We start from the raw sequence: 24,723 nt of genomic DNA on the forward strand, positions 1-24,723 counted from the left end.
TATGAAATACTCGTTAGACTCTTGACAGATTGTACATTTTTTGCATGTTTTCCCCCTCCTCCTCATCCTCGCCTTATCTCCTACTCTTCTTCCCCCCTTTCCTCCTCACCTCCTCTTCTTCCACCTCCTCACCTCCTCCTCTCCTGTTCCCTCCTCCTCCTCTTATACTCTTCCTTTCCTCACCTCCAGAAGGAGGATGGGACGGTGAGCCGAGACTTCAAGAAGACCAAGAGACGGGATCAGGTTACTGCGGCCTTTGAAGACTTTGTCAAAGGAAATCACGGAATACTGGTGAGTGTGCGTGTTTGTGTGTGTGTGTGTGTGTGTGTGTGTGTTTTTGTTCATGTGCTTGTGCTTGTGCTTGTGCGGCTAAGAGTGTGTGTGCGCACATGCATCTGATGCAGCCCTGAGTTTTTTGTTGTTTACAGACAGGGAGAAGGAAAGGAATCTCACACACACACACACACACACACACACACACACACACACACACACACACACACACACACACACACACACACACACACACACACACACACACACACACACACACACACACACACACAGCATGACCTTGTCTCCATTTCCAGGAACAGTTAAGAAAAGGAAGTCCTTGGCATCTCCCGGTGCTGTTTGCAACAGAAACACTTAAACAAAATGACCTGATAAAATGTATGTATGTATGTGTGTGTGTGTGTGTGTGTGTTTGTGTGTGTGTGTGTGTGTGTGTGTGTGTGTGTGTGTGTGTGTGTGTGTGTGTGTGTGTGTGTGTGTGTGTGTGTGTGTGTGTGTGTGTGTGTGTGTGTGTGTGTGTGTGTGTGTGTGTTTCTAGAACTGTTATATGTCCAGGCTGGAGGAAATCCGCGATACCTTGGAGGACTCTCCCTTTTTCAAGGCTCACGAGGTATGTTGAGACAGAGGTGGTGCGTCAACAGTGGGCACCTCCATGATCGTGGTTCTTATCCTACCTATCTCGGTTGAATACGGGGAATGGGTTAACTTAGCAACAGTAAGTGCTACAGTAAGAGCTACAGTAAATGCCAGCAGTAGTTTAAACTCCTCAAGCACTAGTTTAAACTCGTCCAACGGTAGTTTATACTCGGCCAGCAGAACTGTAACTCGGCCAGCAGTAGTTTAAACTTGGCCAGCAGTGGTTTAAACTCGGTCAGCAGTAGTTTAAACTCGTCAAGGAGTAGTTTGAACTCTTCCAGCAGTGGAATATAATCTCGGTCAGCGGTAGTTTAAACTCGGCCAGCAGTGGTTTAAACTTGGTCAGCAGTAGTTTAAACTCGTCAAGCAGTAGTTTAAACTCGGCCAGCAGTACTTTAACTCGGCCAGCAGTAGTTTAAACTCGTCCAGCAGTAGTTTAAACTCGGTCAAGAGTAGTTTGACTCAATCAGCAGTAGGTTAAACTCGGTCAGCAGCTGTTTGAACTCAGTCAGCAGTAGTTTAAAACTCTTCAAGCAGTATTTCAAATTCATCCAGCAGTAGTTTGAACTGGGCCAGGAGTAGTTTAAACTCAGCTAGCAGTAGTTTCCTGCAGAAAAGCGCCTGTAGAGTTTTCACATCAACACAGTGTAGACTGGCCACTGTAGAAAATGTAAATCCCTGTTTGAAATCCTCATACACTTGCACAAAAGCGTTTTCTTCAGTAAAATACGCCCATATTGAAACAGGAAACAAGTGCTTAACTCCGCCCCTTGTAATATAGTTGATCGGCTAGATCCAAGATTAGGGCCTAGCCCTTACCCTTATCTTCATTATCACCACAAGTCATTGTTGCAGTGTTGTCTAGATAGATGTGTGTCTTCAGGAGTTACATTTCAAAACAAAAAGTCAGTTCAGGTTTCAAAACACATGCCATGCGGAAACAATTCGATCAACTGTTGAAACTATTTGGTTAACTTTAAAGTATATTTGAACAAATGTATCAAATGTGATCAACATGTTCAGCAGATACACATAGGTGGAATTAAAAACAATAAATATCTCAAAACACAACATTTATTTTTGAGTTGGATTGAATTAATGTTGGGCTATTGATATAGAAGATAGAACTTAGAGTGAACTCTTGGAGTGGTATTTGTCGTAAACACACTAACACGTTTGAAATTTTAATGGTGGAAATTGCAGAACAATAGCCTTGACCACACGCCTACACATACACTTGAGGAAACCAAGTCTGGGCACAAACACACCATGCACACACAAAAATGCAAGCAAACGTGCGCACACACACTGAACTTAATTATAGTAGGTCAGATGCACGTACCAACAAATAATTCCGAAGGAAGTGTGTGGATCAAAACAGGAATTGAGATCCGACCAGCGAAGGACACACCCACACACACACACACACACACACACACACACACACACACACACACACACACACACACACACACACACACACACACACACACACACACACACACACACACACATCCTCCAGCACATTCACATCCACTCAAGGCATAGTCTCCCCTTTAGTATATCTATATATATCTGTTTAAAATCTATTTTAAATTGAAAAAGTATTTCTAACCCCCCTTCCGCCTTTCCTCCGGCCTCATTGTGTTCTTGTTTTTCCACCCTTCCATTGCTTCCCTGCGTCTCCCCTCCGTCTCACCCGTCACCCTCTTCCTGTTTGTGTCTCTATCGCTGTCTCCAGGTGATTGGCAGTTCCTTGTTGTTTGTGCATGACAATAAGGGGCGGGCCAAAGTCTGGATGATTGACTTTGGGAAGACCACGCCCCTTCCGGAGGGGGAGGAGCTTAACCACAGGGCTCCTTGGGTAGAAGGCAACAGGGAGGACGGCTACCTGATCGGACTTGATTGTTTAATGGATATCATCAGAACCATGGCCGCCCAGACTCAGCCGTGACGTTTGCCTATTTTTGGCTCAGTTTGACGCACATAATCCACTTCCAGAGATCACTTCTTCTGTCCCTCCCAAAGACTCTCCCTTGTGGGTTTCGTTGACCTCTTCAGCCCTACGTCACATTGTCCCATGTCTCCTACTCTACAGATAATCATGTCTAACACAGAGCGTTCTAACACGATTACCGCTTAACGCCTCAATCTATTTATTTAATGTTCTGAGTTTTGCCTGTCCAAATGTTGTTCACTGCTCTGCCCCTCAAGCCAACAACAAACTTACCCCTGAGCGTTGCCTCAACCTTCACACACTGTTTAAACCTACAACTTAAACTGACACAAGGAGCCTTGGTCACACATGACCACTCAGCTGAAAGCGTTTTGATCTCATTGGTTGTTGAGCCCTGCTGTGATGCTGAGTCCGATGATGTCCCCCAACTCCATTACGAATGGCTCAAAATAATAAGGCAAAGTTAGGGATGTGTGTGTGTGTGTGTGTGTGTGTGTGTGTGTGTGTGTGTGTGTGTGTGTGTGTGTGTGTGTGTGTGTGTGTGTGTGTGTGTGTGTGTGTGTGTGTGTGTGTGTGTGTGTGTGTGTGTGTGTGTGTGATCTATCCTTGTTTCCATGACGACCACAGAGTTACCTAACTGATTCACACAGCTGTTGTCCAAACATAATTGATTTACCCTCAAAAGCAGGAAACTCATGAAACTTCCTTTGTTTCTTGTTCTTATCCAATACGTTAACTCTTTGACGTTCTCCATTTCAAACTTTTTAATAGCAATAGCTGGAATACAACTTTTCAGTTTACACATATTTTCAGTTTGCTTATTTCACTAATTCCACCACCTTCCCTCCCAGAGCTAAAGCTGAACAGTTTCCACTCCAGAACTATCGGAGGTGGCTCAATAGCAGCCAATCGTGTCAATGTTTGCCGTTCTTTCATTATGTTTTTGGGAGATTTTGCAATATTTTCGTTCATGTAAATCTGCAAACTAAGGAAGATTAATGTTGATACTGTTTATTCTTTCTAGGGATTCAAAAGCAGGCCTATGTTTTTTTTTTACTTTTGTTCATAAGGATTTGTATAACATTAATTAAGTTAGTTTCATATTTGTAGACCACTCATTGTTGTTAAAAGTGAACAGAGTTACATTTAATTTAAGCTATATGGTGACCTAATGTCATAAAGCCATGTCAGACAACTAACACCTTTTATCTGTTTTAGAGTTTTTTTATTTTTGTTTATATTAGTTTTTTTTCTTTGGTTGGTATTGTTTTTGTTTGTTTCCAGTTAAAATGAGTACAATTGAAATATAATATTAGACTTATGTCTACTGTTTATTTTATAGAACATTCAATTATTTATAACACTTTACTGTGTTGCAGATTGTATTAGTTTCAGGGATATTGTGACTTGTAGAATTTGTATGTGTACATTTTAAACCCTCTGGTGCCAAGATGTGGTTGATCACTGAATAAGTGAGACAGTAAATGAGTGGAAAGAACTGTGGACATTTCTCATTGAAAATATTGTTCTCTCGTGGATATGACCTTGATAGCCATAGTACTCTAAGTGTCTATATTCAACAACACAGTGGTTGATTTATGTTTAACAAGTAGCTAGATAGGTAGTGGTATACCTACTGAACTATCATGGCCCCCTGTCACAAATCCATGGTGTGACAAAGTGAATAATTATACGTGTATACGATTTGTTTACACTAGAAAATAGTAGTATAGCACTTCACTGTGCTCATTTAAAGATGTGTGCATTGTTGTTTGCAGTGGTAATAGACAGAAGGCTTGGTGATTGTAGTTTCACTGCAGTTTCTTGAGTGAGTAAGACCAGTATGTACAGTGGGCTATCCACAATTCTCTTAGATGTGAACCTGTTTTATAAAACTGAGGTAAAATATCCCTACTATTTCCCCCTTTGCAACATCATACCAGTTACTATCACAGCATCCTATTAAATGTGTCTGTTACATCTTCCTCCTCAGATGACAGCATAATATACTATATGTTTTACGGGGAACAAAGAGTGTACAAATAAATAATAAAAACGTTAAAAAATAAGTGTTTAATCCATCTTTCCGTCTTTATTTTAGTTAACATTTCTTGTTTGTTTCATAATGTGTCCAATTCAACAAGCACAGATGTGTGTGTGTGTGTGTGTGTGTGTGTGTGTGTGTGTGTGTGTGTGTGTGTGTGTGTGTGTGTGTGTGTGTGTGTGTGTGTGTGTGTGTGTGTGTGTGTGTGTGTGTGTGTGTGTGTGTGACCGGAGCAGTCTGTCCAGCCACAGGCAGGATTTATTCTCACTGTGGGTGTATGGAAGTTATTTCACATTCAAATCATACCACACCACAGGTAGTCAGTGCGGGAAGTGGGAAGGATGGAAATGACAATGAGGAGGAAAGGGTAAAAGGTGACCCTGCAATGATTATATTTTATTGGTCAACTTCCAGCAGATCATAGTTCGAATAAGTGGCTACCATTAAAATACATAGGTGGGTTGATCTATTTTTATGTTTTAGGCTATGTAGTCCTACCTCAGTAAACTTGTGAAAAAAAATGGGGAAAATAACATTTTGTAAGACTATGGCGCCCTCTGTTGTCAGACATTAGATAGATTAGTCATGATCATACATTAGTCCCTATTGTTCTTCTGTGGTAAGATTGTATACCAATGGCTTCATAACCTTATGGTAAGTTGAAGTCCTTACGGTTGTGCAGGCTTACTTTCCAAAGTAAAAATAATTATAAAAATAACATTGACATTACTATACAAACAAAACAAAAGTATTAATACAATTTGAAAGGATTGGATTGCCCTTTTTGAAATATGTGCGTTGAAAGACTATAAATCGATGCATGAAAAAATAATTCTGCTTTAATTATTTCAAATACGATTAAACGCCAGACTGTTTTTTACAAAAACAAAACACATGCTTTGTCATATGATTGACCAATGAGAAGGCCCATCGCAGCCACCACCTCTGTCAACAGACAGCACTCTTGAAAACCGACCAATGGGAATATATTATGGGCGGGGCAGAGCTCTAGGGCTTTAGAGGCGTACAGATATTGAGCTCGGTTACCTTTTTGTTTTATATTATTGTTCCAGATCATCTTCTAGTACCATATATACCATACTTTATTCGTATTAATCGTTCCTAAACATATTCTAAGCACAGTGAGGACTTACAAGACCTGAAAAGATATTGGCGAAACTTTATGTTGACGCGTAAACGACTTTGTTAAAACTCTAGCAGTGTAGGGCTCTTGTGCCTGCAAGAAGTTGGTAAATAACAAGTCGACCTCATGGCACTGCTGCTGGGGAACGCCGTATGAATAGGTGACAGCAACTCAACTCCGCCAGGAAATCAAATAAATAAATGTTCACAGAGTCATATTGTAGCTGTGTTCGCCTTGAAATAAACGTAGACACAATGAACTAAAGAAGGATTTTCTTGCTTTCACTCTCCACCGTTTGACCTATACTTTAAGAAGACAACTATAATAGTCAACACCGGATAACTGCTGGTAAGTCAAATGCGTCTGTGTTATCATGACTAACAGTCATAATGGAATATAATGATTTATTTTCCCTGTTTGAATGGGTTGGATAACGAACTTTAAGTCAGTTCCACTTGGTCGACCTCTCCACGCCTGGAGCGACGCGTGCTAGCCGTCAAAGTTGTTATGGCTGCTGACTTAGTTCTGCAGAGTTTGCCACACATATATTTATGTTGCTTTAACGCCTTGTTTATGCACAGACCAGAGTTTTGCCATAGTGGCGTTATGGCCTGAAAAGAGTCGTTTTTGTTTTTTGTAATCACACGTTTTAACAACCTTTAACTGCCTTGTCGCAACACGCCCACTAGGCTTAAGTGTCGTAATTGTCTTACTTATAGTAGGCTATGTGAATATATATGATGAACTTCAATAAGAATTTACAATATTTCAGTGTTATGATACGCGAACACAATGAGATGGGGGGAAAAGTTAAATTAAAACATTACAGAAGGCTCTGACCTCCACCGGCCTCATATTTAATCAAGCTAAGAAGTTTAGCTTGTGCCTGCATACACGGCCTACCACATACATGCATGCATATAGATTATTACAAAAGGACGATATGCCTCTTAGTTCTATAAGGATCACAACACAACAGCTGAGGCTTAGGGGTGTGTGTGTGTGTGTGTGTGTGTGTGTGTGTGTGTGTGTGTGTGTGTGTGTGTGTGTGTGTGTGTGTGTGTGTGTGTGTGTGTGTGTGTGTGTGTGTGTGTGTGTGTGTGTGTGTGTGTGACCCAAGCGAAGGCCCACAAATCCTCGGTGCTGCTGATCCACCCCCCCCCCCCCCCCCCCTCCTTTGTCCTCTCTCTGTCTGACTTTTAAAGGTCACAACAATTCAATTTTTTCTGTCGGTGTATGTCTCCTTGTTACTCTCTATGTGTTTATTTTGCGATGTGCTGCTTCTCGCCTGTCCCACCTTATCGACTGTCTGTTGTCATCGCATTCACCCCCTGCTCTTCGCCATACAGGTTTACTTTTTCGACATGTTCTGTCTCGTCATGTCTTGCCTAACGCCCATTTAACTTTTAGTTCCTTAGTTTGTTATGCAGCTATTTTTTTTTTTAATTTCCTCCATTTTGTTAAACGCATCTTTACGTGCATATCTTTACATATAGTCATTTAAATATTGGATAGTTAGTCCCACTAATCATCAACTTTTAATAGCAGTAATTCATTCTGTTGATTTACCCCAGTTATTCACAACCTTTATTGCTCCATTTGATTATTATTACATTTGTTAAATAATGAATAGCATTTAATTATGTTTGAGTAGCCATTGTCTTTGGCTTTGCGGTGCATCAGACGTTGCCATCTTGGAAAGAGTTTGGCGCTCGAGCAGGCCAGCCCACTTGCTGTGCTTGTGATCAAACAGTGGTTCAACTCATTCGATGGGCGCATATCACACAATGGCTCAGGGCTCAGGCCAGCTCGTTCCAGGCACTTAGCAGGCGGGCAAGTGGAAACACACACACAGACACAGACACACACAGTTTATCTTTTTAAGTTTGCATCCAGATCAGACCAAAAAACCACATTTCCATGTTATAATTCCCCTGACAAATATGCAACAAAGCATCTGTTGTTCACTATTGCAGTAAGATAACTCTGTAGATGTTTGACACTAAGTTATGATTAGGAAGTAACTTTGATGTGTTTTTATATCTGCAATAACAATCCAATACATGCATGGGTAGCTTTTATGCTTTCGTGGGACTAGTTAGAATACGACTGATCTAGGGTAGGCTTGTAGTTTTTTTACTTGTTGCTCCGTAAACAAAGGTGTTGTCATAACCACGATCCCATAGCAGCCGAAGATGACTGCTCCCCCTTCACGATGGGACTTGGATTGCACATACAGTATAAACACAAACAAAAAAAAGTACACACGCACAGGCACGCATCATGGCACACGTTGTACATCTATCTTCAGAGGGATTGAATACATAATTACTACTAATAGTTCAAATAAGAGCCATCAAATATCAAATGTTTAAATGTGCCTTGCCCTCATGCTGACAATAGTTTGTTGCCAAAACATCTCTGTCCTTCATCCATGTGTAGCTGTCAGCTATCCACCTTCTCTGTTTTGGTTGGTCTAGCTCAGGGATGGGCAACTTTCATGATAAAGAGGGCCACATTTTTTATCATAACCATCGGAGGGCCACATGACTGCACACTTCAACTAAACGTGAGCTGAGAGAAGCTACATAATTTTGAATTTGGTAGATGATTTCCTGTATTCTGGTGCATTTTGGCGATGGCCACTACCTAAAAAATCGTCCAGAATCATAACCTATGTACGGTATGTTAATTGAACCAACATACATTAATTTCATGTTTTCCATGCTCAAACAGCCACATGAATGGTCAGTATTTTTATCAGTGCAAAGGGCTCACATACATCATCATTCAATGAAGTCAAAAAACTGAAAAACAGTGGCCCAACATTAAGTGCAACAACTCAATGAACTCAAACCCAACAAACAGTTGTAGTAGTTGTAGTGGCGACTTAAGTGGATCTTTAATGACTGATATCGCTTCTAAGCAAACTAGACGCATGGGTTTGCCTTTGAATTCTATGAATTCTTCTCATCTTTCTTGAACGAGTTTTCTGTAACTCGATCAATTATTATTATTATTATTATTAAAATATATATATATATATATATATTTTTTTTTTTTTTTAATTATGTGCGGGCTGAGTGGGCATGCGGGCCGCGGGCCGCATGCCCGCGGGCCGCCAGTTGCCCATCCCTGGTCTAGCTGATGAGAGAGGTTGGCCCTCCTTCATTTATAAATGTAAACCCTCACCTAGATTCTCGACCTCTCTGTTCTTGTAAACAATATCTTGTTAGCTCTCTCTCCTCTGATAACAAGGTTTTATTTTAACAATGTCATGACTAATAACAAGCGTGTTATCTTATTTCTCTCTCTCTCTCTCTCTCTCTCTCTCTCTCTCTCTCTCTCTCTCTCTCTCTCTCTCTCTCTCTCTCTCTCTCTCTCTCTCTCTCTCTCTCTCTCTCTCTCTCTCTCTCTCTCTCTCTCTCTCTCTCTCTGACTTTGTGTGTGGGTGTGTCTCTCTGTGGGTCTTTGTGTGCCACCTTCTCTATATCTACATACTTTTCTCTCTCTGTCACTCTCACTCTCAAATCCTCAATTTGTGTGTTTTTGTGTCTCTCCCTCTATTCTCAAGTGTATGATGGCGGGGGACATGGGACTGCTAATGCGAGGCCTGGCCAAGTTGAGCCAGGCTGTCATAGAGACTCAGGGTACTACCCTGCGCAGTGGACCAGGTAGGCTGCTCCCCCCCCCCCCCCCCCCGCTCTGATTTTTATAAGATCCCTGCTGCCAGTTATTTGTTTGTCTCGCTCTATCTCGAGCTTGCGCCATGCTCGGCTAGCTGCCCTTCATCAGTTTTGGTACAGCTTTAGTTTTTATCATGAATGTACTCCTAGGCTTGTTTGGAGTCCACATGTTGTCTGTCTTTGTTGTTTCATATTACGTTTTGTTAATATTAATATATTTGACAAAACGAATGAACGATAAATGAATGACTTGTCACTTTCAAAACTGATCATGCAACCATGTGCTGTATCTTAAATATATCATTTGACGAGTGTGAGAAAGGATAGAGAATTCCTAGACTCACACACAGACACACACACGTGTGTCCCAGGTGCAGCTGGAGTAGAGGCCGCGGCCCAAAACCTTCAAGCGACCGCTGAGCAAGGCATCGCAGCTGCCATGATGAAGATGCAGGTTTTGACTTAAAACTCACATGCTCCATACGCACAGCATACATGGTTATAGTTGTAAGGTGACTAAATGTTACAACCTGCATAGCAACCTGCGACATTGGTCTGTGCTCCATCCAGGAGTTTTCTGGCCAGCAGCAAACATCCTCAACATCATCCTCCTTCGACTCGGAGTTCGACTTCCCCCCAGCCGGTGACGACGCGGAGAGCTACGAGTTCGGACAGGGAGAGGAGGAATTCAAGTTTGGCAATGGAGCGGCCGATGCCGGCGGTCAGGGTACAGCTGCCAGCGCTGGCCAAGCCAAGGGGAAGCTGTTCGAAGGATACCAAGACCCCAGCAAGCAGTTCACCGGACAGACCCGGTCATACCGCCGGGAACCCAGGTACCACGACCCCAAAGGAGCCCACTTGTATCTGCTTTCGGAGGAAATGTTGTAAATGAAAAAAAAAAAAAAAATATATATATATATATATATATATATATATATTATGTAAGGGCAACCTATTTTATATCTAACACTGCATTCTGAAAATACCATTATTTTATCGTCAAACATGATACCCATGTTTCAATTCCCGGCAGGCACATCCTTGGACACCCCACGTTCTACCATCAGGATCTGAACAGGCAGCTATACCGTCTAGACCTGGCAAGTGTGAAGTTTGTGGGGCAGTCCAGGGGCTACCATCAGGACCCTACCACGGTGGGGGGGCTGACCGCAGAGGACCTGGAGAAAGCCAGGCAGAGCAAAAGAGCTGAGATGAAACCACACAAACAAATGGTAATCATGCTCACGCACACGTACATGCAATCACACAAGCAACCAACAGAAGGAGGTTTCGTTGTATTGCAGGAGCTTTACAAAGAATGAATAGTAAATTTAAAAGGAACCTCAAATAGACTGTTGAGTTATAAGATGACTTGTTTTTTTAGTTCGTTCTTGTATTTAGAACTGAATGCGCCACAATCCCAGACTCCTGTGAAGCCACTGCTTTAACCTCTGTTAAAGACCGCATGTTCATGTTCTATCTCTTGGTCTGAAGTTGAGCGAGCGCGCCAGGGAGCGCAAAGTTCCAGTGACGAGACTCAGCAGACTGGCCAACTTTGGAGGTAACGTTCCTCCTATCTTCATCTCCCTCTCTGTCCGTGGTCAGTTATTCTTGCATGTGCACGTGTATTTAAAGGTTGATGGTATGCGTGGCCAAATAAGATTATTTATATTTATAGTACGGAGGGGTAGTTTCTCTCAGTGGGTCTTTGACAGTGTAGCACTGGTGGCTAACAGCCAGCTCTTCAACTCACAGCTATAGTAGTGGTACCCCGGTATTCAGTTCTAAATTCAATCTTGTCTATTACTGTCTGGTCCTCTTAAGTTACATATTACACTCTAACAAAATGTGGAAACTCAGGATTTAGTTCCTCTCTTGGAGATGACTAAACCACCATGGCTGATCATCAGGAATGCATGGTTGCCACTTTTGAGCTTTTAAAGTTTTTTTTCTCTAGTTGTCCTTTTGGCATGTTTTAGTAGCAGTCAGCTTTTCATTTTGAATTGCATTTCATTGAATGTGAAGTAGAATTGCATTAAACCGAGCACTTTTACTTCAACATTACGTTCATGGTAGTAGGACGGTTTCTCATGTAGCCTCATATGACATGAGGCTGTCCTCATGTCATATGAGGACAGCCATCATGTTTCTTTTGCATGTTACATGACACAGCAGACATGCATGGCATGGCCCCTGTCATGATGTTTACGTTGGAGGTACAAACATGTGTACACACCTCGGGACCAGACCACAACGGGATGTGGATATAGATGTCAGGGTATGACCTGTTGACTTCAGAGTTGTTAAACTGTAATGTGACCCTTTCGTGTGTGTCTCATACATACTATACCCCACCATTTAGTCTGTTTGCTCTGACGGTCCATGTAATGTTATCCAAACCCTGAAGTTATTTGGTCAGGCTCTACAAAATCCAAAATCAGTAGACTCTTCATACGGACACTTTTTTAAACGTTTTCAAAAGTTCTGGTCCATCCTTAGCTCCAGAGAAGGGTAGGAGGGAAAACCAATAGACTAACCTGGAGGGAGAGGGTAAGAGATGAGAGGTCTACAAAGAAAGGGAGGAGGCGGGAGATGGGGAACCCCTAGAGAGAGAGAGAGCAATAGAGCGATATCTAGAGAGATAATGAGTTTTCCCTTCCTAACCTTCAATTCTCTGTCCCTGTGTATGTCTGCATGCTGTAAACTGATCGATTTGTGTGCTATAATCCTCTGTTTGACCCCAAGGCCTGCCTCTTGTTCATACTGCACTTATAAAGACCCACCAACAGTCTCGACTCCCATGTCTCCCTGCTCTATCTACCTATCTACCTACACAATGTAGCACGGTCAAGCTGATATACATACAATACACCGAATATCTTACCGAGCCGTTTTTTGATAAACCATGATGCAATGGTTGATTTATTAAAGAATCAGATATGGCCTTGCCTATGCACGTCAGAAAGAATGTAATAAAAAAAGGATTTAGGTTTTTGGTATTATTTAAGTCTTGGAATTGTGAGCGTCTTGTTGAGGAATCAGTGGCTTGTATTGACATGCCGACATACCGCCACGCTTTATTAACTCTTGTGGAAGGTTTGAATAATGTTTGAAATTGCAGCAACACATGGCTACCCCTGCCGGCTGATGGATGAGTTAACAGGTGGAGGTTACTGTAACGAGAACTGAATCGCTAATATACTTTAAAACTAGGCTTTAATTTACGACCATGTTGCAATTCTTAATATGCCGTTGTTGCTCTTTGGCCAAAAAGCCTTGAAAGCTTGAACGGCTTTTGTGTCATGCTCGAGAGCAGCTCAGCGAGGCCAAGGAACAGGGAGGAGTTGACCCCGGACGGGTGGGTGTTGACAGATTTAGAGACCTGAAGGTGGCTGGCTGGCAAGAAAGGGTTGGACAGGAGAGTGTGGGATGTTGACTACGCTACACTCATGTCCTTCATTCTCCTTCACACAGTGGGCACAAGTGTGTGTGCTTTATTAAGACCCATGTTTGTCCTGTGCTGTTGTAGTGTCGAGTTGTCCTGGAATACAAAGTGACTATTTGCGGCGTCTAATCATTATTTAAGCATTTCCAAAAAGGGGGCAGCAACACAGGATTAAAAATAGAACCACAGAGTCGGCACCTTGTTGTTCCGAGTTGGATTGACCAAAGTGAGCCGGTGGAACGAGGAGTTTCGCCTGGGAACCCCGCCAGAAGTCCTCCTGTCTTATTAGCTGTTTGTAGGTTAACACACGGTCAACGGTGCACTGAAATGTGTGAGACGAGGGAAACAAGTTGGCTCAGCAGTAAAAGCGCTAGTCGCAATACCAGCACTAGTCATGGGAGTGGGTCTCACTATAGCTAACCGTTGGTAGCGACAAAATCAGGAAGTGTCAAACATTATCACTTGTGTTGTGACACAGATTTGTTGCACAAAAGAGTCCCCCATTCTCTCAGTATCACGCAACATTTGTATATGACACTTCCCCAAGCACAACAGTATATTGCAAGGAGACAATTAACAGTATGTGGTTGTGCCTCTAGCTCAACCACATACTGTTAAACATGGAGATAATTATTTTTACAGCAACACCCTGTCCTATTGTGGCACATAACAGGAAGCTCTCTCTCCCCTCTGGCAGCGCCACTGCCTTGTGTTAAATATAAGACCGATGATTAGCACATTGGCAACACCTGCCACTGACTCACCTGTCTGCTAATTGGCTCCCGAGAACCGCACCCCTCTCCAATCGCTCCCCTCCAGACAGAGCCCAACCAGACGCACCCCCACACTCTACAACCATCCCGTTCAAATACTCAGATACAACGTGACCGTTGACGATAAGCACTCTTAATCAGCCCTGCTTTAAATAAAACCTGTAGCAGGCTTCCCTAGACCTAGAACCATATACAAATAGCCAATCAAGGCAGTCGGTCCCATACGCGTGGCCGAGAGCCTACTTGCTTTACAATTGCAACAAAAATGCAAAGTGACTTCACAGCGCCACGGCTCTGCATTGCTCTATCTGACTGATGTCATCCTGTTCCACCAACCGCAGCCCATCTCTCTTCATCTTTAGCTTTGTAGCTAGGTTAATATATTTCTAAGAATAGGCCGAAGATAACTTGTGAGTGGCAGTTACGTTATCGATTTCAAAGGATTTATAAGCCGGTTTATTGGTTGTTTGGGTGTACCATGCCGGCCATCCCTTCTGCTAGTGATCCCTAAACATGACCAAAGTCCCCTTTCAACAGAGGGCGGGAAACAGCATTATCACCTCAGCCTTGCTGTTGTATGTTTTCACATCTTAACAATGCACAGACTTCATCCAAAAGTGTTTTCTATTTTACTCTAAAGATTGAAACGTGAGAGCAGGTCATCAAAAGCTCAGCAATAATAAGGCATGTACACACGATAGCCCAAGTGAAAGATACAAAACGGCATGTTCCATGTCAACTAAAAAGATGATTTCCCGAAACCAAGTTTGACGTAACAGTGCTATGTACGCTGTGTGCAGTTTGTGATTCAGAACCATTGATCACTCTCTAATGTGATTATCTGGAGTGCTTTACTTCTTCTTGGTTTTGGTATATTAAGTGGCCTGCGGGGTTCAGTGTACGATGACGTGGGTGTGCAGAACCATTGCATGTGCAAATGAGAACCCAGCGTAGGAAGTCCCTCATTCGGTGCGGTGGTGACGCGACGTGAAGGTTTCTTTTTGCCCAGGCCAGGCCGTGAGCGTCTGTTTATGTCCACCACGCAGGTCTGGCTGTGGGGCTCGGCTTTGGAGCGTTGGCAGAAGTCGCCAAGAAGACCATGAGATCAAGTGATGGAGCAGGTAATGCACAAGCATCGGTACTCACTCACTCACTCAAGCACAGAAGTCACAAGGTAGATTGCGATAAATGCATATTAAACCATAATAAATCATCTGTGGATGTAATGTCAACCCATAACAAATTTATCCCAAAATACAAATAAACATGAACTATTCTTATGTCCCTTATATGAAATCGAACCAGCAACCTATAAGGACCTGGACCTCAAACCTTAACCTGCTCGTTGGCTCACACACACACTCGCTGCAAGCTGCTTTAGAGGCTGGCTAATCCCCGCACTGGGCTAATCTGCTAATCAGTAAACAAGTTTGATTGACGTGTGTGTGTGTGTGTGTGTGTGTGTGTGTGTGTGTGTGTGTGTGTGTGTGTGTGTGTGTGTGTGTGTGTGTGTGTGTGTGTGTGTGTGTGTGTGTGTGTGTCCACCTAGACATTAACATACGTACATGAACACAAACGCGTAGACGCGCACGCACACTCTGACATCCTCAACACTTAAAACATTTTATAATTATACTTTTAATTCTGATCAAGGTTATATATGAGCATATAAAAAATATGTTTTTTTGGAGTGTGTTGAACAGTTCCACTGAGAACAGGGTTCCACCCAGGGAGGTTCTGGTTGGTTCTACCCCCCATGTCTGGTTGTTGTTCCCCCCGGCAGGCGATAAGAAGGCGGTGCTGGACTCCAGCCCCTTCCTGTCCGAGGCCAACGCAGAACGCATCGTTAGGACCCTGTGTAAGGTGAGAGGAGCTGCGCTGAAACTAGGACAGATGCTCAGCATTCAAGGTGAGATAACACACACGCGCACACACACACGTATACACACGTGCATACACTCACACTCGTACACAGTCACACACACACGCACGCGCGCACACACACACACACACACACACACACACACACACACACACACACACACACACACACACACACACACACACACACACACACACACACACACACACTGGCGTGCACACACACACACACACTGGCGTGCACACACAAACGCGCAGGCACAACGTACACACATGCATTCATACTTGCATGCCTGCACACAGAGACACTCAATCCCCCAAAACATATCGACATATCCACAAGTGTATCAAGGTTAAGCTTGATTTGGGTTTGCAAATTTGTGCATGCACCCAATTAGACAGACCAACAGATAGATCCAGCATTATGCTTAGGTGAAGCCCAAGGACGCTGAGAGAGGGAGAGCGAGGTGGAGGACTGGACTGAGATGGAATGTAGGAAATGCTGAACGTAGGGTGTGAGAGAAATGAGAGCATGACAGAGAAGGCTGGGAAGGGATGGCATGATGGAACGAGGGACAGAGAGAGAGGGCGAGAGACAGAAGGGGAACTTTGTTGACCTACAGAGGATAGCTCACTCTTTCTGCTTCTCACCTCGCTCTCTTTCCCACTCTGTTTAACCTTGTTGACTGCTTTGGATCATGCCAAAAGTAAAGCTTTTACTGTCCATTCTTGACTAGTTTAACTATTGAATATGCAGACATACACACAAAGCACACACATATACTACTACTATATATATATATATATATATATATACACACACACACACACACACACACACACACACACACACACACACACACACACACACACACACACACACACACACACACACACACACACACACACACACACACACACACACACACACACACACACCTGAGCTGTGAGTATGTTTCCTTACGTCGATATGATGACAAAAAACATGAGCCCAGTCTAGTCCGACTCTACACGTCTATATTTCCCTAACTGAATGTTATTGGAAATGCACGTGTCAGGTGTTTTTGCGTCATCACCTTGAATATACTGAGGCTGGGCCAGTTCTATAAACAGAACACACACACACACACACACACACACACACACACACACACACACACACACACACACACACACACACACACACACACACACACACACACACACACACACACACACACACACACCCCGCTCACTTGCATAGAGCAGTTTGCTGCTGCCACTGAGTGTGCAATATGTGTAAACAGTTATATGTATAGATTTGTGATTGTATGTAGCTCTAACCTTGACAGATTGATCTCCTTATGATGTTCATCTTATAATACGTCAATGAATGGGATCACATGGTAATTATTAATAAATTAATGAATAGTTCAGTTATAGTGATTAGGTTAGGGGTAATGGACAGTGAGTAGTTGATTATTGCAAAATAAAGTCAGACAGTGTGATGATGTGAATTGATTGTTTATTTCACAATAAATAGCCGCTTTACATTATCCAGCTTTTAACGCAATTGCTTATTGAAGACTTCTTGTCCTGTCCTCTGGCGAAAAACATCATTGCTATTGTTAGCATCATATCAAATGCTGTTGCGGGGTATTATTATACACAAGTGCCCTTATGTTTTTAAACTGGCCTTCATCAAGCCATTCTTGGTTGTTGCGGTATCTAAGTGTCTGCTAAGTGTTCTATCTAAAGTGTTCGGCAGCTGAGTCATGGTGCTGATCTCTGAGGTGCTCCAAAGAAGGTAAAAGCAGGTGGTTGTGTTTGTGTTTCAGACGATGCATTCATCAACCCCCAGCTGGCCAAGATTTTCGAGCGAGTGAGACAGAGCGCTGACTTCATGCCCATGAAGCAAATGATGGTACACACTCGTCATGTCTCCCTCCCTCTCTGTTTCCGTCTCTCTGACTATGTCTCTATCTCTGTCTCTGCCCTTGTGTCTCTGTCTCTGTTTCCGTCTCTCTGACTATGTCTCTATCTCTGTCTCTGCCCTTGTGTCTCTGTCTCTGTCTGTCTCTCTGACTCTCTCTGTCTCTGTCTCTCTCTGTGTCTTTGACGCACTCTCTCTGTCTCTCTCTCTGTCTCTGTCTCTCTCTGTGTCTGTCTCTCTCTGGCTCTCTGTCCTTGAGTCTCTCGCTGGCTCTCTCTCTCTGTCTCGCTATCTCTGTCTGTCTCTCTTCTTCTACATTTAGAGCCCAACACGTCAGTGATTTCGCTCTGCTTTGTTGGTGTTCCCAAAGAAAGTATTTCTCTTGAGTCTCTGCCTTTGTTCTTCCCAGCCTGTTTTCCATGCCAATGAATATATGGCTGATCTCACCAGACTTTCTGTTTGCTCTGCCTTATCTATTCCTCTGATTGACGACCCGACTGAACTGAAACCCTCTCTTAAACATCTCATCAGCCTCAGGGAAAATCCCTTTGAATAGTCAGCCTCCTTACCCTTTGGAAAAAGAAGCCACAGACTCTCCACAGCGTGGGATACATTTGTGGGGTGTAAACTCGGTGTACAACAATCACAAAGGTGGAAATTGAATTTAATGTAATCTTAACACCGTGTGTGTGTGTGTGTGTGTGTGTGTGTGTGTGTGTGTGTGTGTGTGTGTGTGTGTGTGTGTGTGTGTGTGTGTGTGTGTGTGTGTGTGTGTGTGTAGAAAGCGCTCAACAGTGACCTGGGGCCCAATTGGAGGGACAAGCTGGAGTCGTTTGAAGAGAGGCCCTTCGCGGCGGCCTCCATCGGTCAGGTTCACCTGGCCAAGATGAAGGACGGCCGGGAGGTGGCCATGAAGATACAGGTGTGTGTGTGTGTGTGTGTGTGTGTGTGTGTGTGTGTGTGTGTGTGCGTGTGTGCGTTCCTTAATTTTGAGAGCATTACAATGTGCTTTCACAACCATGTGTACTCATGCTTGAAGTTGAAATGCTGACCTGTGTGCTTGTGATTGTGTGCGTGCTGCTCCAGTACCCAGGCGTGGCTCAGAGTATCAACAGCGATGTCAACAACCTCATGACGGTACTGAGCATGAGCAACGCCTTGCCCGAAGGTACAGGCACAGACTCGCACCGGCTCAAACCTCTGACTTCTCAATATTCTCTTCTCCAAATCTCATCAAGTATTTATTTTATAGAATTTCATGGTGTTTTCATCTCTTCCTCTCTTCCCCCATCAGCTTAAGATCTTCCATTATGTTTAACTTCATGGCTACGGGTTGATGAGATCAAAGCTAAACAATTTCACCGTTGACTTTTTTTTTGTCGCACCAAGTCACAAAAAGAGACGTTATTTGAAAACCTTGAGCACCGTTTGTAGATTGTGAAAGTACTCTCCCTCGCGCTCTCTACCCAGGTCTGTTTCCAGAGCATCTGATCGATGTGATGAGAAGAGAGCTGGCTCTGGAATGTGATTACATTAGGGAAGCCCAGTGCTCCCTGAAGTTCAAGTGAGCCTGCACAGAATAAACACGGGGCCCAAACAGAACAGGCCTCGTGCATACTTCACACAACCAGCGTCATGGTGCTTTGAATGTGCAGCTTGAGAGCTCGGAGGTCCCATTTTCCCATGCATCTGAAAACCAAACATTATCTGTTTTATATTTTCATGCTGCACCCTAACCGATTCTGTTTGCTCGGGAACGCACCACACACGCACACACGCGCATGTAACACTGACCTTTTAATCTTACAGCTAAAAATATATAAATGTAGTGGCTTTTTAACTTAAATAGGCTTTTTAACTATTATACCACCAGGTGTGATGTTGATTGGCTTACAAGCCATTTCACAATCCACCCTCTAGTGAGATCCCACATGGGAGTGTCCACCCAGACATTGATGGATGGTTCAGCCTACCAGTTGGTTCAGTCTACCGGGAAGGCTGGCAGCTTGATCTATTGATCTATCATACATCTGGGTGTGTGCACGCCCATGTGTGACGTCACTTGAGGGTAGATCGTGAATCGACTTGGAACGGCCGATCCACATCACACCTGGTGGTGGAAGAGGGGGAGCCTTTCACAGGGCTTTAACTGTCCAACCGGAGGGGACCCTGTTTTATACGGGCTGCTTCTCTTTTGTTCCACAGGGAGCTGCTCAAAGACCAGCCCTTCTTCTACGTGCCGGAGGTGATCACGGAGCTGAGCGGCAGACACGTTCTGACCACAGAGCTGGTGGCCGGCTTTCCCCTGGACCAGGCTGAGGGCCTCAGCATGGAGATAAAGGAAGAGGTGAAGCCCTTGGGGAGGAGGGGTGGAAGACAATGATATAATAATATGATAATACCCATTTTCTTTATTCTTTTGTGGATGAGAGCTCTTCTTTTTTTTTTTACCTGAAGTGGACGTTATATTAGTTTCATCTATAATCTTGATTTTACGAAAATATGCATGAATTTCAGGAAAGATGTCCACTTTTTTCCGCCCCTGGGAAGGTTGTAGGCTTGACAAACAACCTCTAACTTCTAGGTTTTTATCTCACTCGTTCCACAGAAAGAGTCAGCGAATAGCTTACTTGTGCTGGCTGTGTGACTATTGACAATAAGGGTACAGGGCTCATGAGTTTGTAAGGGTATGTTTGTTGACGAAACACAGAAAACGGCTCGAGAAATATTAAACTCAAGTCCACATGAATGACATCCTTTGGTTGTCGACATCATTAATATTAACGTGTCACCAAATTAAAATAGAAAACATTGTAATAATTGTCTTGACTAAGTTAACAAAATAATACAATAATGACTTCATCAAAACATCATCTTGATTTATCTCTACTCTGGTTTCAGATCTGTAAGAACATCTTGATCCTGTGTCTGAGGGAACTGTTTGAATTCAGATTTATGCAGACCGACCCAAACTGGTCCAACTTCTTCTACGACCCGACCACACACACGGTGAGTGTGTCTCTGGTCATACACACTCTCAGACGTCCTTAAGATGTCTTTGTAGTCTACTCACCTTGTTGTTGGTCTGTATTTAGTTGAATGTGTGTTTTTCTTTAACCCTGCCGCTAGGTGTCGCTGTTGGACTTTGGAGCCACCCGAGGATTTGACCAGAGCTTCACTGACTTATACATAGAAGTAAGACTTTAGTCTTCCTTTTGTATTCCTACATTTATAACCATGTTATAGTGGACATCTTTCCCCTTAAAAGACATCAATGAAACAAATCTAAATATAGCATATTTTCATAAAACATTTATAACCATGTTATATATGTATAGCATGTTATAAATGTTTATAACCACTTTATAAATGTCTCTTCTACTAGTCTAGAACAATGTTAGGGTTATGCAATGAAATTCATTATATCTTCATTAGACAGATAAGTCACCTGATCTGTGAAGGTGCTATTTGATTCTGTTTCTAATCCTTCGCCTTGACAACTAAACTTTGAACTTGAACCTGAATTTGTAATGAATGTGAAACGTTTCTTTCTTTCTTTATTAACCTCAGGTCATTCGTTCGGCTGCCGAGGGAAACCGGGAGGGCGTCCTTCAGAAGTCGATTGAGATGAAGTTCCTTACTGGATACGAGTCCAAGGTGTCATTTCAGAACCTTAATTACTTTTCGTTCTCATTCTCTCATCCAATATGCCTCTTTTTGGGTGGTCTTTCAACATCTCTTTTACAAGAGATAAAAGTGTTTATCTCTTGTAGCTGTGAAGCTGTTATAGTTACATTACATGTGAATCAGTCTTCTGTAACTACTCGTTTTTTATATTTTTTTAATTAACTTATTTCTTGTAATCTGTGCTGGGACATCCTGAACTCCCATCTGTGATTAAATCTCTCTCGCTCTCGCTCTCGCTCTCTGCCTCGCCCGCCCAGTCGATGATCAACGCCCACGTGGACGCCGTGATGATCCTGGGCGAGGCGTTCGCGTCCGTCGAGCCCTTCGACTTCGGCGCCCAGTCGACCACGGAGCGCATCCACAACCTCATCCCCGTCATGCTGAAGCAGCGGCTGACCCCGCCCCCGGAGGAAACCTATTCGCTGCACCGCAAGATGGGCGGGTCCTTCCTCATCTGCTCCCGCCTCGGCGCCAAGCTCAGCTGCAACGACATGTTCCAGGACTGCTACCGGAAGTACTGGGAGGGACGCACGCGGCCGTCCTCCAAGAACTGAAGCCCTTCTCGCTGCCTCCCCCCCCCCCCCCCCCCCCCCCTTTTTGGAGTTTGTTTTTTGTTTTATGGATTTTTCTTGACGGAGAGGTGCAGGGGCCAATCGGTGCGCTCCCATGATAAGGGTTCGGGAAGGGTGGGAGAGTGGGTGAAAGGGCGTCATTGGGATGTTTTGTTTTTGTTTTGTTTTGTTTGTCATGACGATGATATAGCACAGCTTATTGTTTAGCGAGGAGCATTTACTGTAAGATCTACATTAAGGCATCGATCACTTGTGTCCCTGGGTTTGCATTGCTCAGGAGCAAATCTGTATGGAAAACATTTGACCACACTCGCACTGTATTGTAGGAGACGCATCGGCCAACGTTCATATCCTAGAGCAAATCAGGTTTAACGCTTTTAAGAAATGTTCAATTATGCACAGATGATTATTGGGGCTTTTTTCAGAGAGCTTTTATTAAGCTTTTCTTGGATTGTATTCTTCTATTATTAATTTTGGAAACCAGCCATTTAATAATATGTTCAGTGAGCATTTTGACATGGAAATCAGTGTTTTGTGCAACAGAATGGTTTCAAGATCTGGATTTGTGGAGCACAGCGGCCTATGGGATGCTGCTGAAGGAGTAGCATATCTGCTTGGCCGGAGAAAATTATATAGTTTATTTTGGTAGGCTATTTTTTTAATTTTTTGCCTGCCTTGCCCCTTTTGTAGAAGTATACATTAGAATGCTGTTGAGAACAAATAATGATTTTCCTATTAAATACATGAAATATTTATATTAAATGGATCAGTCCACGCAATATGACCAATAATAAGTGGTCATATTCAGGTCATGAATATGAACTAAATCAAAGCATGTCAGAGATCATGTGAAAAAGGAAAATCTAAGATCAATTTGTGTATTCCGTTTCAAACAAGTGGAGAGTAATATACCTTCTTGAGAGAGGCATTCAATAAAGAAAGGGACGAATGAGACGGACGGATGGGGAAATGGCGGCCATCTTCCTCCGTGTATGGAGGCTGCTAAGAGATCGGGCCGTCTAGTCAAACCGTGAGCCGTTGAACAAATGTCAGCTAGCTATACTTAGCTTTGAGGATCGCGGTTGTTTTATTTTTTTTACCCAAATGGTAGAGAGGAGGAACAAAGGATTTTGTTTGTCGAAGCTGATTGTGTTTGTCATGAGAACCATGGATCGTCTTGTGTGTTCTGTCTGATTGGGTCCCGCAAGCCGGGACATAGCTATTTCTGTGCATGGAGTGAAGGGAAAAAGTGAGTCCAACTATATCGAGGAAGTGTGTCCTGCCTGGTTTTCCCTACATGTTGGCTTCAACACTCATGGATACGACTTTGTAATGCTGCATCTATGTGTGCAGGTGACCATTTTAACAATCCCTGCTGTGTGTGTGTGTGTGTGTGTGTGTGTGTGTGTGTGTGTTGCTTGGTAGAGACGACATGGCTATCCTACTCCAAGTGTGGCGTATCAATGGTGGCCAGTGAAATGCAGCCTAGGCGTTGTCTCATTTGAGGGGGTCAATCGTGAATATTTCATATAAAAAAAAACTGCCTCTTTCCTTTGTCAACTCGGCTGCTTTGTATTAATTTCCGTTTTATGACACATGGACGCCCTGTCCCATATCCATTGTGTGAATATACAAGTGAACGACGTGTTGGTATTAAAATCGGAATACAAGGTTTAGTAGGAAGCTGGTGACCGCACGGCTCTCCTGTTGGTGTGGCAGGAGAGATGCAACAGGTGTTCTGAATTTTCTAATCAAGTGCTTTTTTGCAGTTTTGAGGGACTAAACCAGCTGTATCGAATGAATAAATGTTTGTAAATTGCCCTCGTCCATTTTGTTGTGTTTGTGTGTGTCATGATGATGTCATGCTGTTTGTGACCTGAAACATTTTCTTTTAGTAGTCTTGGTTAAAGTTAGACGAGGCTTAGATGGTAAAGAAAGCCTTTTTACATGCAGGTTACATATCCAATCAGAACAACCAATCAGATTGCTCAAAATGCTCAGCCAATTAGATCGCCCGAAAATCTCAGTCAATTACATTGCTCTAAATCCAAATCCAATCAGAGAAATTGTTTGCGTTATGGTGAAATAGTCATTGAAGATTTTTTCCGTAATTTGAGTGAAAATGTGAGGTTTGGCGTGAGAGCATGTCATTTGCGTGCGATTTGGCAGCGTCCTGCCTAGCGCCATAATGAGCTACATCTCTGTTCACCTCTGCTATTACACCTCAGTCAATTATAAAAAGTCTATTTAGGGTGGTAAATCTTTATTTGCTGTGGTTTTGCCATGTGTCTACACAACAACGGAGGTTTTGGGACCTGAAAACTTTGATTTTTCTAACTTCTTGAAAAGGGTGGACTTTTTGATTCCGCAGCCCTGGCGCCGTTGGAACGCATCTATGGTGGTAACAGGCGAAACCTCCAGCCTGGGTATTTAAATTGAACCCTGAGCAAGAATTGAGAAAAAACAATGTAGGACTAGAGGTAAGGACAAAGACTAAACAAATATAAAACTTTTATAGTCAACATCTTCTTGCTTTCTGTGTTTCTGTTTAGGCTATTCACTGCGCTGGAGTAGAAAACTACGCATTGGGCTCGTAGTTTTTTTTATGTTGCTTTTTTTGCATATAAGAACCGAAAACATACACCGCCACCTACTGGCCTGTTATACTTCCTACCATTTTCACTTGTTGCGT

The 24,723-nt window shown here is 43.2% G+C and overlaps 2 protein-coding genes across 6 annotated transcripts in view; both read left to right on the forward strand.

The window, feature by feature from the left end:
* Positions 1-4,964, forward strand: part of LOC115534790 (inositol-trisphosphate 3-kinase B) — a 26,488-nt gene extending 21,524 nt beyond the window's left edge. For all 4 annotated transcript variants that reach the window (XM_030346027.1, XM_030346030.1, XM_030346028.1 and 1 more), the window contains exons 10-12: positions 190-291; positions 833-904; positions 2,672-4,964. In XM_030346027.1, coding sequence (XP_030201887.1) covers positions 190-291; positions 833-904; positions 2,672-2,884 — 387 coding nt within the window. In that variant the 3' untranslated portion in view covers positions 2,885-4,964. The remainder of the gene's footprint in view (positions 1-189; positions 292-832; positions 905-2,671) is intronic.
* A 971-nt stretch (positions 4,965-5,935) lies between these two features.
* coq8aa (coenzyme Q8A, genome duplicate a) lies at positions 5,936-23,851 on the forward strand. Of its 2 annotated transcripts, XM_030346069.1 has the most exons (18): positions 5,936-6,235; positions 6,388-6,423; positions 9,650-9,749; positions 10,133-10,215; positions 10,332-10,594; positions 10,795-10,993; positions 11,256-11,322; positions 15,026-15,100; positions 15,763-15,888; positions 17,678-17,763; positions 18,554-18,694; positions 18,859-18,940; positions 19,243-19,336; positions 19,978-20,119; positions 20,674-20,781; positions 20,902-20,967; positions 21,343-21,429; positions 21,717-23,851. In XM_030346069.1, exons 3-18 carry the CDS (start codon positions 9,653-9,655, stop codon positions 22,011-22,013), a joined length of 2,013 nt encoding a protein of 670 aa, XP_030201929.1. In that variant the 5' UTR covers positions 5,936-6,235; positions 6,388-6,423; positions 9,650-9,652; the 3' UTR covers positions 22,014-23,851. The 2 variants fall into 2 exon arrangements, with proteins under 2 accessions (XP_030201929.1, XP_030201928.1); XM_030346068.1 differs by having other exon boundaries at positions 5,938-6,423.
* Positions 23,852-24,723: the final 872 nt, after the last annotated feature.

Source organism: Gadus morhua, chromosome 21 (assembly GCF_902167405.1).
Source record: "Gadus morhua chromosome 21, gadMor3.0, whole genome shotgun sequence".
In the NCBI taxonomy this organism is placed as follows: Eukaryota; Metazoa; Chordata; class Actinopteri; order Gadiformes; family Gadidae; genus Gadus; species Gadus morhua.

Excerpts from the sequence above, each read along its gene's own strand:
- coq8aa (XM_030346069.1), top strand. The coding sequence starts at position 9,653 with ATGATGGCGGGGGACATGGGACTGCTAATGCGAGGCCTGGCCAAGTTG. Across the intron at positions 10,994-11,255 it reads TGAAACCACACAAACAAATG|TTGAGCGAGCGCGCCAGGGA; the intron begins GTAATCATGCTC and ends CTTGGTCTGAAG. Across the intron at positions 15,101-15,762 it reads GAGATCAAGTGATGGAGCAG|GCGATAAGAAGGCGGTGCTG; the intron begins GTAATGCACAAG and ends TCCCCCCGGCAG.